The 16,706-nt window shown below is 35.1% G+C and overlaps 8 protein-coding genes across 9 annotated transcripts in view; 1 reads left to right on the plus strand and 7 right to left on the minus strand.

Annotated features, from left to right (window-relative positions):
* Positions 1-16,706, minus strand: part of LOC108104261 (synaptotagmin-5) — a 74,361-nt gene that overhangs the window by 47,835 nt on the left and 9,820 nt on the right. The window contains exon 2 of the mRNA XM_017210211.2: positions 6,319-6,513. Coding sequence (XP_017065700.1) covers positions 6,319-6,492 — 174 coding nt within the window. The 5' untranslated portion in view covers positions 6,493-6,513. The remainder of the gene's footprint in view (positions 1-6,318; positions 6,514-16,706) is intronic.
* LOC108104262 (homeobox protein lin-39) lies at positions 133-2,188 on the minus strand. Its single transcript, XM_017210212.2, has one exon. The coding sequence runs from the start codon at positions 1,397-1,399 to the stop codon at positions 323-325; it is 1,077 nt and encodes a 358-aa protein (XP_017065701.1). The 5' UTR covers positions 1,400-2,188; the 3' UTR covers positions 133-322.
* On the minus strand, positions 6,869-7,238 carry LOC108104274. Its single transcript, XM_017210225.2, has one exon. The coding sequence runs from the start codon at positions 7,137-7,139 to the stop codon at positions 6,894-6,896; it is 246 nt and encodes an 81-aa protein (XP_017065714.1). The 5' UTR covers positions 7,140-7,238; the 3' UTR covers positions 6,869-6,893.
* Positions 7,336-8,025, minus strand: LOC108104266. The gene has a single exon (XM_017210216.2). It carries the CDS (start codon positions 7,970-7,972, stop codon positions 7,397-7,399), a length of 576 nt encoding a protein of 191 aa, XP_017065705.1. The 5' UTR covers positions 7,973-8,025; the 3' UTR covers positions 7,336-7,396.
* On the minus strand, positions 8,207-11,213 carry LOC108104268 (uncharacterized protein DDB_G0290685-like). 2 transcript variants are annotated; one of them, XM_017210218.2, is made up of 2 exons: positions 11,038-11,213; positions 8,207-8,485 (listed from the first exon to the last, which is right to left on the minus strand). In XM_017210218.2, the coding sequence occupies exons 1-2, from the start codon at positions 11,182-11,184 to the stop codon at positions 8,276-8,278; spliced, it is 357 nt and encodes a 118-aa protein (XP_017065707.1). In that variant the 5' UTR covers positions 11,185-11,213; the 3' UTR covers positions 8,207-8,275. The 2 variants fall into 2 exon arrangements, with proteins under 2 accessions (XP_017065707.1, XP_017065706.1); XM_017210217.1 differs by lacking the exon at positions 8,207-8,485 and having other exon boundaries at positions 10,586-11,213.
* LOC108104275 lies at positions 13,534-13,932 on the minus strand. Its single transcript, XM_017210226.2, has one exon. It carries the CDS (start codon positions 13,903-13,905, stop codon positions 13,756-13,758), a length of 150 nt encoding a protein of 49 aa, XP_017065715.1. The 5' UTR covers positions 13,906-13,932; the 3' UTR covers positions 13,534-13,755.
* LOC108104272 (acidic leucine-rich nuclear phosphoprotein 32 family member B) lies at positions 14,301-14,838 on the minus strand. The gene is made up of 2 exons (XM_017210223.2): positions 14,490-14,838; positions 14,301-14,419 (listed from the first exon to the last, which is right to left on the minus strand). The coding sequence occupies exons 1-2, from the start codon at positions 14,775-14,777 to the stop codon at positions 14,393-14,395; spliced, it is 315 nt and encodes a 104-aa protein (XP_017065712.1). The 5' UTR covers positions 14,778-14,838; the 3' UTR covers positions 14,301-14,392.
* On the plus strand, positions 15,635-16,555 carry LOC108104263 (retrotransposon-like protein 1). The gene has a single exon (XM_017210213.2). The coding sequence runs from the start codon at positions 15,687-15,689 to the stop codon at positions 16,395-16,397; it is 711 nt and encodes a 236-aa protein (XP_017065702.1). The 5' UTR covers positions 15,635-15,686; the 3' UTR covers positions 16,398-16,555.

Here is a 16,706-nt window from a genome sequence, read left to right on the forward strand (position 1 = left end):
AAGATCCTCATAGAGAAATAAAAACGTTAACTAAAATCATCATTATCAGAAAATGCCTAACATAATATTTTAAAATTTTACTTTAAATAGCAGAATCCAATTATTTGGGTTGTTACATTTTTTTTGGCAATTTTATCGAAGAAATTGAGATCTTAAGCCGAAACAAATTGATAATTCATTTTGATATTTCATCGATTCTTTATAAATATACCACAAAACAGTATTTTTCATTTCGATTACAATTTATTTACTTTAACATACTTATGTTTATCAACAGACTTAAAATAACTGTACAATTTGTGTTATTATATCGTAGATCATTCTACGCTTCTACTTTCAATTCGTGAACATTAATTTGGCCAGATACTGGAGAAGGCTGAGGACTTCCATTGGAGTTGGTGGACAGATTAAATGTGGGACTTTCGGAGCCGCCCTTCTTCTGCTTGACACGTCGATTTTGGAACCAGATCTTCACCTGCTTCTCGGAGAGACGCAATCTATTGGCGATTTCGATGCGACGAAGGCGAGACAAGTAGGCATTGTGCGAGAATTCCCGCTCGAGCTCCAGCAATTGAGTGCTGGTGAAGGCAGTGCGAATCCTTTTGCTGGAGTCGGCATAATCGTTGATCAAAGGTGTGATTTCTGCAGGAGCTCCCGAAGATGGAACCTTAAGAGGTGAGCTGTTGGGCGAACAGGATGACTCGTGCTTGAACCGCTTTCCCTGGGGTTCATCAAAGTTATTAGTGTAATCCAAAGAGGCCGACGATGAGGCAGATGGTGAAGTGCAGAAGCTTCCAGGTTCGGGTAAAGGTAGTCCACCTACAACAGGAGTTCCATAGAGATTGTGCAGCGGCAATTGTTGGGAGTTAGGATTGGCCGACAGCGGTGGCGAAGGATAGCATCCATCGTAGTTACTGAATCCGTTGGATTTCCTTTTCGTAGCAAACAGCTGAGCATATGGATGATATAGGGAAGCAGGACTGGAGCTGACATGAGGATGTTGTTGCAATGCAGCTGCTGCTGCGGCTGCTGCTGCAGCTGCCTGTTGTTGCTGCTGTTGCTGTTGCTGCTGGATGCCCAGAGAGAAGAGATAGCTGCCCACATAGCTTGCGGGATAAGGCAACATCGGTAGCGAAGGTAACATGGCAGCTGCGGCCACTGCAGCGGCGGCCGATGGACTTCCTCCTGGTGATCCCAGTTTTTCCTTCTTCTGGCTCAAGTTGGGCTTATCGCTAAGCAGGGAATCCATCAAAAAAGAACGTGACATTTTTGGTTTTCTAAATGACTTCGAGATGAGCTGACTGAACACGATCGCTGACTGTGCGAGACTGTCTGGCTGCTGAGATTTCACCCTGGTCTTATATACCTCAAGAGCCTGTTCTGGGGGTTGGTTTTCCATGTACCCTCACCCCTGAGGGCCAATTCGAGGGTTGTTCGGCCATTTAGTCACCATTTAGCGGCAACTGTTGCCATTTACGCTCCGCCCTTGTTCGATCACTCACAATGCCGCAAATGGCAGGTAAACGATGCCTCACTGTATCTGTGTGAAAGGACAATGGCGAAACCCTCTGTGGCACGTTGCTTGTGTCAGTGGGCTTGGTTGTGTGCGGGCATAAGTCCTTGTGGAACGAATCTTTCTTTCCAATTCGTATTATCACTCGAGTTTAATTGAAAGTTGAAGAGAGTGCGTAAAAGCTTTTTAAACGAAACTGAATTAGTTCAGCCTAAGGTAGATCAAATTACTTGGTTTCATTTGGTAGTAATTAAGTTTAAGAGTATAAGTAATTTGAGACAGACAGGTAAATTCTATAGTAGATCCGGGTTGAGAGGAATTTTCAGTAGAAAGTTTTTTAAAGTTTTTAGAAAACAAGTTTATAAACCTATTTTGGTTCATGTACGAGAAACTTTCTAATTTGCTTGAGTAAAGTATTTTAGGTTAGGAAACAAATATTTATATATTTATATATAGGAATCAAGTATTAGTAGTGTTACTTGTATAGTACCTAAATAATACTTATAATACAATAAACTTTGTAAATATAAACTTATAGTTTCAGATCATACCTTTTTGGTAGCTAAAATATTTTGAATAAAACTATAAATCTTAAGTGCGTGGGTCAGAATCTTGTTCCTAAATACAGCTTCTAAATTATGATAAATATATATATTATATATCATAATATATAAACTATTTTAATTAAAAATGATTTTCATTTGAATTTTATTTCATTTAAATTTTGTAGTATTTGTAATAATCAGAGATTTCTCACTTTTATTCTACAGTAGCCGCAGTGATCTTCATCCGTTAAATCCTCTGCTGAATAGCCAACGACATTTATACCAAAATCTTGTTTGTAATTTATTGCATGAAAAGGATACCTCTTCAGTGACCCTCCACAATCGAATCGATTAATTTTACAAGCATTGAAAAATGCAAGCCCTCCAGCCGTTTAATGTCAATTTCATGGCAACTTATGACCCAAAGTGGTCGCTGCCGAAATCTTGAGTTTTTCACCAATTCCTCCTCCCTATCACGAATCCCTCCAATACATTGAGGAATATCTCTCGCCTTCGAGTCCTCGCCTTGGCGTAATTTTATTGATGTATTCTTCTGCTTGTGCAACTAACAAGGAACAATGCCAGGCAAGGATCATCCATTCAGGACGATACCATTCCATTCATGGTTGCAGTTCTTTTTGGTTCTTTGACAAATCCCAGACACGACGCACGTTGCGCCTTTGTTTGTGTGTATTTTTGGGCCAGGTCAGAGAACATTCTAAGCCACAGAGACAGAACGTCGCCGAAAATGTTGTTTTTGGGCTACATTACACAGAATTATGGCGGCAGTTTTATCATTTGTTAACTGACTTTAAGGATTTACCTATAATTGTCCTTTTCATGGCATTGTACAGAGGTGCGGCATTGTCGTCCTTCTGCCAGTTGATCGTATGTTAAGTGGCTATAAAACGGATCACAATTACTGACGTTAATTGTTAATTTTGAATCGACATTGACTTCGTAGGCGATCCGAAATGTTCGCCTGCTTTTTTGGCTTCTGCTTAATTGGCGGGCTGTGCAAAAAAAAAGAAAAAAAGAAGGGAATAAAAGGAGCAGGACCCTGGTCAATATCAGGAATCTAGTAGCATCTGCTGTTGTGTTAATATTTTTGCTAGAATTTCGAGACTTTGGGCGTTGCGTTGGTCTCGTGCGAGAGATTCTTTTGACCGCCTTTTTAACAATTGTCTTGACCCACTTGAGATTTTCTCTATTGACCACTTCCGTTTTTTGTCTGCGATTATTTCACGCTCGATTGAGTCGGGTTTCCCTTCTTTTTTTCTTCTACCGAATTGGATCGTGCTATTGACTTAGACTTTGTCTTTGGCTTATACAATAAAAGAAATCTTACGGATTTGGAAATATGGAAATTTCTGTGCTATCTCAAAGATAAGCATCAGTTGCATTCAAGCGAACAATTTCATTTTAATTGTGAACAAAAGTCGCCTAAACGCTGAACAAATAAAAGCATATCGAAATGTTCACTTCCCCTTAATTTCTGATATGGATACAACGCAAAACTAACTGAGCTGGGGGAGAAAACTTCAAAACTGGATTTAATTCATTAAAGGGGTGTTTTGAAAAAAAAAAGAAAAAAGAAAACAACCACCATCATGGAAACCCTTATAACTGGGCATTGGGTTAATCATTTATTGACATTAATTGGTTGTGACATTTGCATTTTGACTGATTGTTGTAGTTGCCATTGTTGCTACTTAGCCAAGGGTTTGTTTATCCAATCTCTCATTTGTATTTTTGTATATTTGTTTATTTAACAAATATGACTTCATTATATATCCCAAGCAGTTTTATATATTCTCATGCATGTGGCTCGGACAAATTATTATTTACCCCTGAATAATTTACGAATGAGCTTTGAGGTTGAGCTTGGGGCTTCTTTGCGTGTTACTGAGTCAAGAGGCCTCAGGGATTGCCAAGGGGAAACTTGATATGGATATGGGTATGGTGTTGTTTAATATCGGCAAATTGTTTATTAGAATATGCATTGTTTGATGAGAGAATAATATCTCATTTGGAAGATAAACTTAGATCTTGTGGCTTATAAAGTTTAGTTACTGGAAAAGTAATATGCCACCTATAAGCTATAGAATATAACCTTTTTTTGATAGTTATTCTTAACTATTCTCCAACTATAGAAAACAAATATCAAAGTATCGCACCGCCAAAATGTCAAAAAATATACGAGTAAAAAACCAAAACAAAGGGAAACTTTTTCATTCTACTTTTCGAGTATTATTTTCATGAATGAAAAGTCAGTGGCTGGACAATGGACAAAGGACACTAGACAAAGGACCCACACACGATCTGCACTTGCAGTGATCTGCAGTTTACTCTCGTACCTTTGTCCAAGAAAATAGAAGTCTTGGCAAGGTAAAAATTCAGGTAAGGCGAAATTCCTTTCTGCTCACTCTTAAAAAAAGAGAAGGACCAGGCCCGCCGTTTAAATGGAGGTTTATAGATTTTTTTTTTTTTTTTTCGTTTGTAACTGTGGTCAAGGACGCTGGACCAGGCTATTAATCAGGTCCCATTTTTATTGTGGTCAATGTTGTGGCTAGTTTGAAGGGCTTGTTTTGGGTTGGCCATTGTAAGTGAAGGAGTATGAGGATGAGAATCTCTAGTGGAAAATGGTAACATAGCCACCCCAAAACAAATCAACCAACGAGAAAAAAAAACACTTAAACACTTAACGTCTAATCAAATTATATAATAAATAGCAAACAAAACGAAACCAGAAACGCTTAGCACCCTTAAGACCACCACATACCCCCGGCTGTCAACGAGCCAAAGCCAGTTAGTTAATAAAAACAGCATTTGCAATCATAAAACGCTTCACTGCTCGATCCTCCCCTCTTCCCCTAGCACGCGTTGGGCTAGGTCACCATCAGAGCCAAAAACCATGGAAACAAGCTAGGATTCTGGTAACGGAACAACCCTCGATTTTCGTCCGATGGCCGAGGGTTATATCAAATGCATAATGAAACAGATTTTGATACGGCCTCAGAGACATCTCTTCCGGGCTTATTCATTTGATTTGCAGCCGCTCGCTGAAGATACAGATACATTTGTAACTTTGTGGTTGTCAGCGATCCTTTTGATTATCCACAGATTCAAGATGGCTGCCTAAGGCAAGTTGACTGTGATTAATAGATTTGCCAGACTGGGTTTTCTTTTAAAAAATGCAACTATTTATAGAAGAACTGAGTAATAACAAATATTTTACTACTAATATTAAGTAGACTAGGGAGTAGTACTAAAAATTAACCTACTTATGTTAAAATAGGTAGTAAAACATATATTATCCCAAAAGCTAAAACAATTTCAATTTCGAATAAGCGTTCCAGAAATGCAGCCTTCACTTTCGCGTATCATTTTCGTTTTTCAGAAATTACCTGATAATCTCTTTTTCCTGAGTAACCTCAACTTGAGAATATAGTTAATATTTGTGTTATACATTTAAAATAATTCTTGAAATAGTTTCCCTAGTTGGTCTCTATTAAAAAAATGTTAATTATTATACCCAAAATTACTTTCTGTAAATAATTTATCGCTTAAGGGGTCAAATATACATGACAATTATACATAGCAACGACATTAATAATATATTTTTTAAATGCATTTAATGCATTGACATCCTTTAATTATTTAAAACTAATCCACAAAGAAAAAATTGGCTTTTCTACGCATGTTTCCTCCCTTAACATTGGGAAAAACCAGTATTTTACGTCCATGTAAAATATGTGTAAAATACTCTAGACGCTGACATGAGAGCTACATTTTCTTGAAATAGTGGCGCCACTGTATGTAGATGTATGTAGATGTAGAAATAGAAGCTATTTTTTAGTTTTAATTTCTTCATAAATATTTCTATAAGTCGGACCATTGTTTAATGTATAAACATTAAATTTAAATGATTACTAAATAGACTTAAATTTTTTTAATTTAAATTTATATTTATAATATTTAGAAGTTAAAAAAAAACTAATTTGAAAAATAAGTTAATAATGTAAAATTAGTAGAACCTTTTATATACCACATTTGTAAAAAACACCACCCACTAAAGATACAACTTTAACCTTTGCCACTTCTATTGCCTTATCTTCCCACACAATTTAGTCCAACTTCTTGCTTCATTGCATTTAGGCCTGGTAGTGTCAGCTTTGCGTCTGCAACTCCACGGGTTGTCCTTCTCCGTCTTTTTCGCCGCAATCACATTAACGTTAACAGACTACGTCAGCCACCTACCTTCATCTGCAGCTTTCGCATTATGCGGGTCTCCTCCCAGCGGTCCAGTTCGTCCCACTCCTTGCCACGCTTACGCAGAAGGTAATAGCGGTACATGACGATTGTCACGGCCAGGATCAGGGCCAAGCCTGTTCCGGCTGCGGCTCCGAGAACCGCTGAACTAACCATAACCATCTTGCCGGTAAGTTTAAGTCACTGGAAATAAATATTGGATATGAATTAATTAAGAAGAGAGAAATTAGATAAATGATCCTAATATGTGTTTCGTTTTAAGTATCATGTAAACTTAGTTTAAAGAACTTTCATTTCAACTGCAGGTCATTCGCTTTTGGGGTGAGATATAAATGTTTCTTAACAAAAGTAAAATTTATTTATAGAATTTATAAAAGTAGATTCACGGCTGTTTAAGTTAACTTTGAATAAAAAAATATGTAAAAGTAGAAAAATATTTTTAACTATCTGAAAAGGCCATCACAAGCCCTTAAAAACATTAAAAAGAAATATTTTTAGATTAAATAAATTATTTGATATACAAATTTTTATTTAGTTAAATTAAATCACATATAATATTATTTTTAAATTGCAAATTTAAAAGTCTTTCTCTTTGGATATTTATTATTTCTCTGCCGGCAGCTATAGTTTTCCACACTCTCCGCACTTTCACACGAAGCAATGAGTTCGTCATCATTCTCATTTTCAAAGCTCTCGTTCTCCAGATCAAAACGATCTTCTCGGTTGCGGGATTTTCCAGATGATTCAGCACTACTAAATAAAGTAAACCATAAAACTATAATTGTTAAAAAACCAAAAGTTAAACGCATTTTGAAAGCTCAAAATAAAACTACTCAAATGCGTGGTTCGTGGCTAACTGTTTTAAGGTTTTAAGTTAAAAAAAAAACAAACTCATTTTCAAGTAGACCAGTTCTAACGCTTTTGACTTTTGTCTAGAGTTTAGAGTCACAGCTGTGTCAACTTAACTGCCATTGGAATTTCCCCATCTATTGAAATGAACTCATATTGTGGTTAAGAACACGTCATTTTATGATATGTTATGTCTAAGAGTATATATAGCTATAGACTAAAAATCGTTCATAAAGTTTGTATGAAGCATATAACCATTTCTGAGGATGGCAAATCTTGGATAGGGCTTAAAGTCCGGTTCATGTTCGGGATATCTGAGAAATTGCTTAGGTATGGTCTCAGTTGGTCTGTCCACAGTGGCTTCATCTTCGTCCTCGTCATCCTCTTCTACTACAAAGAACTCTCCATTTTCATCAGTTTGAATAATTGGTTCCTTGGTTTCCTCTCCAGTTGGTTCTTGGTTTTCCTCTCCAGTTGGTTCTTTGGTTTCCTCTCCAGTTGGTTCTTTGGTTTCCTCCAATGTTGGGTCCTTGGTTTCATCCAAAGTTGGGTCCTTGGTTTCCTCTCCAGTTGGGTCTTTGCTTAAATATGTTTCCCGAGTGGTTGGATTTGTGGAATAATATGTTTCATTGGCCAATTTTTCTAGTAAAAGTAAATCCTTCATCATTTTATCTATTTCTGTTTTATTAAACAATTTATGCTCTTTCGTGTGGCTTTTTTCTTTTAAAGGCTTCGTTGAGATCAAGGCTATGCCCAAGCAGCTGATCAGACTTAAAACACACAGTGTACGCATTTCTTCAACGTTCCAAACAATACTGGTTAGAACGACATTAGAAACAACTGTTTTAAACGTGTTTTTTGTCTGTTTTGAAAATGTTGTTTATTTATGTAGGAAAAGAGGAGAAGAATCAAAAGAAAACAAACATAAAATAAAAATAAAAAGAGTTATGAAAGAAGAATTAAAAACAGGACAAAGTTTTAAAAGGAAAAAATTTGCAAACAAAACAAGAAAAATAAAGTAAAAATATTGGATTTTAAAATTTTTTTATTAAGAGAAATTGAAGAAGAAAGAAAGGAAAGATGGAAGTTCTTTGACCTATTCAAAGTCAGGGTGGTGCCTGATCACAACGGGTCCATGACCTCCGAACCTGGGCCAGAAGCGGATGTGCTTCTCGACAGCAGCAGCGGTGGTAGACTCTTCCTTAGCGACATCATCACTGGACTCTCCAGCAGATTCTACAGCATCAGCAACTTCGGTAGTGGTCTCGTTGTCATCAGCGGTAGATTCCACGACATCAGATAGGGTCTCCTCCTCAACAGCTGGATGGGCAGCAACAAAGCCAATAGCCAAAAAGGCCAAAAGAGTGACAACAATTAGGGAACGCATTTTTGAACTTGTATCTAAGAAGTTATTACGAAAACTGCTTTCCAATCTCAAACAGTCGCCAGCTTTTTATAGGAAAAGTCAAGCGAATTTTTTTTTTGCCGATTCGTTGATTCTACCCCAAAAATCTTTATTTACGTTTTTTTTTTTTTTTCTTTTTTTGTATTTGAACAATTGTCTCAGTGGAAAGTTTTACAAGCGGATATATTTTGTGTTTTTTATTTTAGACGATTCTGGGAGAATTTCATTAGGTTGTTGTGGGTGCTGGTGTGTTTATAATCACAGGACCAATTCCTCCCCATTTCGGCCAATGGGGAAATCCATGCTCACTGCTACTGCTTGAAGATGGAAAAGCTGACACAATGGATAAGACCATTGCAGCCACTAGAGCAAAAATTACTAAAAAACGCATCTTAATCCTCTTAAAACTCTTCTCAGACTGCATCTATTTGCTATAAAGTTCGCTTTTTATATAAAAAGCTAAGCATTTTTGTTTATACAGAAAACTTTCCAAGCTGTGCAATCTGTAAATGTCATATTCAGAAATAAATATTGCAGTTTCATCTGCAAACATCTCTCGACTCATGACATTGTAACTGAGCGGTTACTAAGGAGTTATATATATAGGTGATGATGGGATATATAAGCAGCAGCTTGATGTATAAATAGATTTTTACTGAGAAACTTTAAAAAAAAACTGCCATGGAAATTGGTAATGAAAATCTGCAGCACGTACTTGTTAAGTTATACAGCTTCTATTGTAGAATTACTTAAAAAATGTTTTTGCTCGGAAGCAGCTGAATTTTGTATTCAAAAAAAAAACTGTTCGAGGCTTTTGAATTATAATAAAATATGAATAAATATCACACACTATGGTTAGGCCCCTTGATTAAGACTGAATCTGGGAAATTCAGAAATGTGCAGCATACTTTGGAGCGTTAACTTAAAAGGCTTTAGAATTAAGCTTGGACATGTTGAGGGTAGGTCTAGTTAAGTTGAAAAAGAATACAAATTTTAAACTTACTTTCCTCATAAATATTAAAAAAAATGTTTATGCTCGAAAAGAAAGAAAAACACGAAAAATATGAATAAATATCACACACTGTTGTAATATTTAGTTTGTCAAAAAAGTTTTGCGGTATTTTCGTTAGTTGGCGCTGAAAGCGCGAGTTCTTGTTCTTATTCGTCGCATCAGGTCATACTATAACTTTTTTGGAAAGCCCATTTCACGCGCTAACACGTGTTTGAGTGATTGTCTTTTCTTTTAAGTCGTTCATGAGTTATAGCGTCGCAATCATGGAGCAAAATAAAGAGAAAATACGGCATATTTTACAGTACTACTACGATAAAGGCAAAAATGCATCTCAAGCCGCCAATAAAATTTGTGCAGTTTATGGACCCGATACAGTTTCCATTTCCACCGCACAACGATGGTATCAACGTTTTCGTTCTGGTGTAGAGGTCGAAGATGCGCCATGCTCCAAGTTTTTTGCCAATAGGGAAGCGAGCTTCCATGAGAGGGGCATTATGAAGTTGGTCATCGAACAAAACAGCGCATATTTGACTTGAATCGCCTTATTGTAACCAATTTTATACCGCAAGACTTTTTTGACAACCCAATATATACACACTACCAATATATTGGTAGGCCCCTAGATGAAGCTTGAATCTGAGAAATTAAAAAATGTGCAGCATACTTTGAAGCGTTCTCTTAAATGGCTTTAAAATTAAACTTGGACAGGTTAAGGGTAGTCTAGTTAAGTTGAAAAAGAATACAAATTTTAAGCTTACTTTCCTCATGGAGAACTTTTTACTAAAAAAGTTTACTTAAATCTGACAATGAAGATTTGTCAAGGTTTTTTTTGTGATGGCACTGCTAAACTTTTTTGGGTAACAATAAGAGGGTAGAAGTTGTCTTGACAAAAGGAAAATATTATCTTTCTAAAAGCTAACTTTTAAATTCTTATTATTCTTCACATATAAAGAAAGCTCTGCTTTTCAATTAGTTAAAATATTTAAATATTTAATTTATTACCATTTTATTTTTATGAAACATATTTTTTAACATTAACTATGAAAGAGGCTGAAGCTTAGGCATCGATGAAAAGAGGCCTGGCTTGGATAACTGGCTTAAAGCCAAATGGAGGGGTCTGTTTCTTGGGTGGAGCATTCTCTTCCTGTTCGTCTGATGACTGGTTATTATCTTCGTTATCATCTCCATTTGATTCTGAGTTGGATTCTTCTCCATTGCTGTCCTGATTATCCTCATCGTTGGATTGTTCCTGATTTGCTTGATTTTCTTCATCAGCAGTTCCCTCTTCGGCATTATCTTCTTGGTTTTCCTGATTGCCAGACTCTTCCTGGTTTTCCTGATTACCAGACTCTTCCTGGTTTTCCTGATTACCAGACTCTTCCTGGCTTTCCTGATTACCAGAATCCTGATTATCAACATCTAATGGTGCTTCATCAGCCACATCACTGCTTCCTTCAGCATTGTTGTTGGACGATTCATCATTGGTATTTTCCTGGACAGCGGAAGAGTCTTCATCCTCAGCTGGACGGGCAGCCACAAGGCCAACAGCCAAAAAGGCAAACAGAGCTACGACAATAAAGAAACGCATTTTTGATGTTGTAGGCTCTCGTTGATGTTCTAAAACTGATATTAATTTTCACCCATCCATTGGTTTTTATACCCAAGCTCTGTTCAATTTTAGGCAGATTCGTTTGTTTTCATTTACGAATTTTATATTTGAACAATTGCTTATCGTATTATTTTGTTGTGACGCACTTTTTTCTTATGAAAACAAAGTATTCTAAGAATTATCTATCTTGTGTTTTCACCACAGTTGGGCGTTATGAATCATCAAAATATTATTGTTTTAAAAATTTAACAAAGCAAATACAAATGCATAAACATAAATAGCTTTTAACTTAGACTGTAAAATGTTCTTCAAATTTGTTTATGCTAGAAAGGTCAAAGGTATTTTTTTAATTTTACATTTTAATATTTTTTAATTTTGTCATTACTAATATGACATGCAGCTTCATTGTCAACGACAAGCCTAATATAACTTTTTTTTCAAAATACACGCTTTGCAAATATTTAATAAAATTTCAAAGAAGACACATTTTGTGTTTGATAAATATTAAATGCAAAATTAAACAGCTTGCAAAAATTACAATGCACTTTTTTCCTATATAAGGCAGAAACTTTTGAAAATTTAAAAAAATATATAAAAAAATAAAATCCAGTAAAGATGAACTACTTAATTTCACTCTTCCTAACCGCTGTTTTGGCCATATTCTTGTTGGCAGAGAATGCGTTTGGAATGCCAAGAGGAGAAGTCATTGTGATCGTCAACCCTCTAAATCTTACAAATCCTGGACCAAATTGTAATGATTATAATTATTGAATGAAGCTATTTTTCAATTCTTAAAACGTATTTCATAAAAACATAATCAGCAATTCTGTTTAAATGAACGTTTTTCTTTTTAATTCGGGATACAACATTTTTGCTGGAATTTTGTTTCTATGATAAGAAGCGCATTTATTGCCAGTTTTTAGTTTACATTTTTTCTGAACGAAAACGGATGACTATAAATAATGATAAAAATGAATCAAATTATCCCAAATTTCCCACAAAACTGCATTCGCAGCTAAAAATGTACAATTTTGACCCATTTTCGAAAAAAAAGAGATGATTATCAAAAGTGTGATATTTGGTTTCTCCTCATTTACCCCCAAAATGTAAAATTATTATTACCATAACTAAGCCGATAATGATCCAAATATAGGAAGTCATACCTCGCTGAGTTCGTCATTGGATTTCCTACAGAACTGTATCCCCACCTAAAAATGTACAATTTTTGCTATTTTTCGTAAATTTTGATGATGTTACCCCTTATCGAAAATGCGATTTTTGGTTTCTCCATAAATTCCCCCCAGAACGACTGTATTTTCCTCATAACTAAGCCATTAATGGTCCAAATACAAAATGTGATACCTCGTTGAGTTCGTAAATTTCCTACAAAACTGCATTCCCACCTAAAAATGTAAGATTTAAAGCAACTTTTTGAAAAAAAAGATGATGTTACCCCTTATTAAAAATGAGAAATTGGTTTTCTCGCTATTTTCCCTTTAATATGAAGTTATTATTTCTGTAACTAAGCCATTAATGATCCAAATATGGAAAAACATACCTCGCTGAGTTCGTAATTAAATTTCCTACAAAACTAGATCCCCACCTAAAAATGTAAAATTTGAGCCATTTTTCGCAAATTTTGATGATGTTATCCCTTATCGAAAATGCAAAATTTTGCCAAAAATATAATTTCTCAAAATCAGAAAACCAATGATGAGGGTCGCCAGTTCTGATCGATAGCTTCACAAAACAGTCATTCTTTTAGCTCTACACCTTCTTTTGACCAAGTTAGGGGTATAAACCCTATCAAATTTTGGTCATTTTCTGACAAAGTTCATAATCCTTATTTTTGATTCAAAATCATCAGAATTCTTCCCATAACAAAGCCAATAATAATCCGATTAGGGAATGTCATGCATCACTGAGCTCGTAATTCAAATTCCATTCGAACTGCAGTTATAAAGTTTATATACATATATATATATGAATTATCTTCATTAAGAATCTATAGGTTAAAAACTTATGACTAAATATTCTTAATAATTACTAACTAATTATTCACCGGTTAAAAATAATGAGTTTGCTAGCCCTACATAAATACTTACTAGTATGGGGTAGCACATGGAAGACTTGCGTTTTAAAAATATCAATAATTCCCACTTTTTTTCTAGTGTAAACTTAACAATTTCGTAAACCGCAAACCTTCTACTAAATATCTGAAACATTGACAATGACATTCGATTTGTCAAAGTCAAAATTATCGTTAGTTCAAAAAGCAAACGCTACATGGGCCACCCTGTATTTAAAATATATAAATATTCCCATAAATATTTCCATACGTCATTTATTTTATAAGTTTTAAAACCAATAACAAAAAATCCCACATAAACAAAGATATTTTTTGTTTACGTAAATTCATGTTCAGCATAAGCAGCCGCGTCAATATTGATTTAGTTTTTATAGTTTATTATTATTTAAATCCAAATTTGTATTTATTTATTTATTTTTTTTTTGTTAAGCATTTTTTTTTTGTCAAATTGAGACCAGAAATTAGGATGCAGTTGTTGTGGTGAAACAGTCTGGATTTTGTTGGTTGACAATGACAATAACCTCTCCATGCGGATCAGGAACTGGGTTGGCACTCACAAAGGCCAGGGCCGAAAGAGCTATCAGGACGAGAATCATCAAGTAGAAGTGCATCTTTATTGGGTTTTGTAATATTTTATATAAAGGTCTTTCTCCCAAGGCAGTGGCTTTTATAAGCAAATTTTGTTTGTTTTCAAATTTTCTATAACGAACTGCGCAGTGGCTGCACTTTACTTATTAAGCTAATATTTACTCGTTTATTATACTAGATAAATATTTAAACGAAGCAACTTTTTATTAAAAGGTCTTCTAAATATACTCTAGGAAGGGAAAATACTGCTTACTATTCCTCAAATATTTATTTAAATATAAATAAAATATAAAGAAAAGTTTGATCTTTCAGAAATGGAGGCCACATCTTTACAATTTTTCTGCAACAAGCAATATTTTTTTATTTTCTACACAAAAACATCTCATTTAAAAATATTATAAAACAAACACCAATTAAGTTCATGGTTATTTCCAGAATTTTATATATTTGTTAAAAAAAAATATAAAAACATTTGCTTTTTAGAGGGGGGTATCTCCGTTGAAGTCTATTTCAAAGTGTTAACAGCTGTTCAAATATCTAAAGGGCGGGGTAAAAACGTGTATATTAAATCAACAAATGAAAGTGTAAATTCCCATCAGATCTATACATCTTCCTGGTCTTTTGCCTCGCTCTTGTCACTTTCTTCTTCATCATCGTCCTGCGAATCATCCTGAGAATCCTTATCCAGGGACTTGGAATCATCTAGCTCGTCCTGGGACTCGGGTCCATTTGTATCCTCATCATCTTCCTCATCCTCATCTTCTAGGTTATCTTTTCCATCGGCAATCCTTTTATCCTCCTCAGAGTCCTCCAGGTCATCAATATCGACCTCATTGGCAGAAACTGTGGCCAAAACCACAAAACCAAAGAGTACAAGCAGCCAACAAGCACGCATTTTATATTCTCTAATTTAGTTTTTAACTAAGTTGAAGTTCACTCATAATTCAAGCTTTTATAGCAAAACGCTGATTGGCAGAAAACAAAATAAAAGCTTGCCATGGGTGACAAATTTTATGGCTCATTTTATATTTACCCAACGACAGCTGTTGCCTTGGTTTAAGGCCAACCAAAAAAACTAGGCGAAGTCGTGCGTAAACATTGGTCTGACGGAACTTAGAGATCAAAATACAGTAAGACTTAGCTAGTTTAGTTATTGAAAATTAAAATTGATAAACTTAAAAGTAACTAACAAGCTAAATATTACTATCTTGTTACTGATTCATAGCTTGGAAATGTAAAAATTTTTAAACAAAAATAATTAACAAAAATATTGATATTGCAATGAAAATAAAAACTAAGTTGAGTTGATAACTTATTACTTTTATGGTTTATAAAAAATATTTATTCGGTTATAAAAAATATATAAAAAATCTTTTGTAAAAGTAAAATATTAAAATTAATTATTTTTGGCAATGTTAACCTTAAAAAAATACTACATTTTGTCCCTTAAAGGTTCTAACTTTATTTTGTATAACCTGTCATCAACCTCGATTGTGAATCATAACTTTATTATACTCGTAAGGTTCTTTGTTCCGATTCCAAATTCTAGAATCTTTCTAATATTTACACACGTGTTCGCTCTCATTTTTGGAGGTTAACCAAAAACTTAGTGTATTTCCAGCAGAAAACCTAGAAAAATATCTTAGAGCACAGAACCTTGATGCTTGTTAGCTTAGTGTAATCATGTCACAGCCATTAATGATACGTTTGTAACATTCATCAAAGATATAAAAATAAAGACAATCGAATTGGAAATCATAGTCTCAGTTGCATTCAGCCAGTCTAGCTTAGTTTTTGGAACAACATGCGCTTCGTAGTTTTTGGCTTTGTGATCTTTGCCAGTGTCCTGGCCTACAGCAATGCAGCTCATAAAGGGCACATGGCTTGGCTGGAAGGACTCCTGGCTGAGGCTGGTCATAAGAATACAACGGTTAAATTTGGCAACAATACGGTTATCATTACGGGAGTATCCAATGCCAATGCTAACACTAACGAGGGAACCATTCGCCCAAATCCACCACAGAACCAGAACCAGAATAATGAAGGATATAACTCGTGGTATAACTATAGGTATCCCTACTACTACTACAACGGTTACTATCGCATGGTGCCCACTATCAATGGTCAGATCGTCGAGGGACCACAAATCAGTCTTGGGGAATCCAATGAGCTTTCTCAAGAGGTTTCCCATGAGACTGCCCATGATCTAAGTGACGAGGAATCTGGTGAGGATTATAGACATCTGGAGGATCAAACCCAAGAAGACGAAGAGGCTGAAGATGATATTTCAGAGGATCAGCTTGATGAGGAGGAAGAGGAGAATCTTGATGAGGAAGAAAATGAGCTTAATGAGGAAGAAGAAGATGAGGATTATTCTGAGGACGAGTCCGAAACAGAGGAGGCTGACGAAGAAGAGCCCGAAAACGAGATCGATCCCGAAGAAGATGCTGCTGACCAGGCCTTAGAAGCCTTTGAGAAAGAGCTGGCCGCTGAAGAAAAACTATTAGGTCATTAAGGTATCAAAAGTATCTAAAATCAGCATCTCAATCTTCACAGAAAAATATAGAAAAATTCAAAAATCATTTCATTAACCACCACAAGCTGTAACATCAATTTCATTTCATGTTTTTGGGATCAATCATTAATACAAAAAAAAAAGATTATACAAAAATATGTAATTTGATTTTCTTTAAAGCATACTTTTGAGATGCCACGTTTAATATTAAGTTCCAAAAATATTTTTCAGGAATTTTCCATTTAAATCCAAATTCAATTTAGCAAATGTAAAAACTTCAACTTAAATTTCTTATTTGCGTGTGGCCAC

Source organism: Drosophila eugracilis, unplaced genomic scaffold (genome assembly GCF_018153835.1).
Source record: "Drosophila eugracilis isolate 14026-0451.02 unplaced genomic scaffold, ASM1815383v1 contig_2154, whole genome shotgun sequence".
In the NCBI taxonomy this organism is placed as follows: Eukaryota; Metazoa; Arthropoda; class Insecta; order Diptera; family Drosophilidae; genus Drosophila; species Drosophila eugracilis.

Excerpts from the sequence above, each read along its gene's own strand:
- LOC108104262 (XM_017210212.2), bottom strand. The coding sequence starts at position 1,399 with ATGGAAAACCAACCCCCAGAACAGGCTCTTGAGGTATATAAGACCAGG.
- LOC108104275 (XM_017210226.2), bottom strand. The coding sequence starts at position 13,905 with ATGCACTTCTACTTGATGATTCTCGTCCTGATAGCTCTTTCGGCCCTG.
- LOC108104263 (XM_017210213.2), top strand. The coding sequence starts at position 15,687 with ATGCGCTTCGTAGTTTTTGGCTTTGTGATCTTTGCCAGTGTCCTGGCC.
- LOC108104274 (XM_017210225.2), bottom strand. The coding sequence starts at position 7,139 with ATGCGTTTAACTTTTGGTTTTTTAACAATTATAGTTTTATGGTTTACT.
- LOC108104268 (XM_017210217.1), bottom strand. The coding sequence starts at position 11,184 with ATGCGTTTCTTTATTGTCGTAGCTCTGTTTGCCTTTTTGGCTGTTGGC.
- LOC108104272 (XM_017210223.2), bottom strand. The coding sequence starts at position 14,777 with ATGCGTGCTTGTTGGCTGCTTGTACTCTTTGGTTTTGTGGTTTTGGCC. Across the intron at positions 14,420-14,489 it reads AGGCAAAAGACCAGGAAGAT|ATATTTGAACAGCTGTTAAC; the intron begins GTATAGATCTGA and ends CCCGCCCTTTAG.
- LOC108104266 (XM_017210216.2), bottom strand. The coding sequence starts at position 7,972 with ATGCGTACACTGTGTGTTTTAAGTCTGATCAGCTGCTTGGGCATAGCC.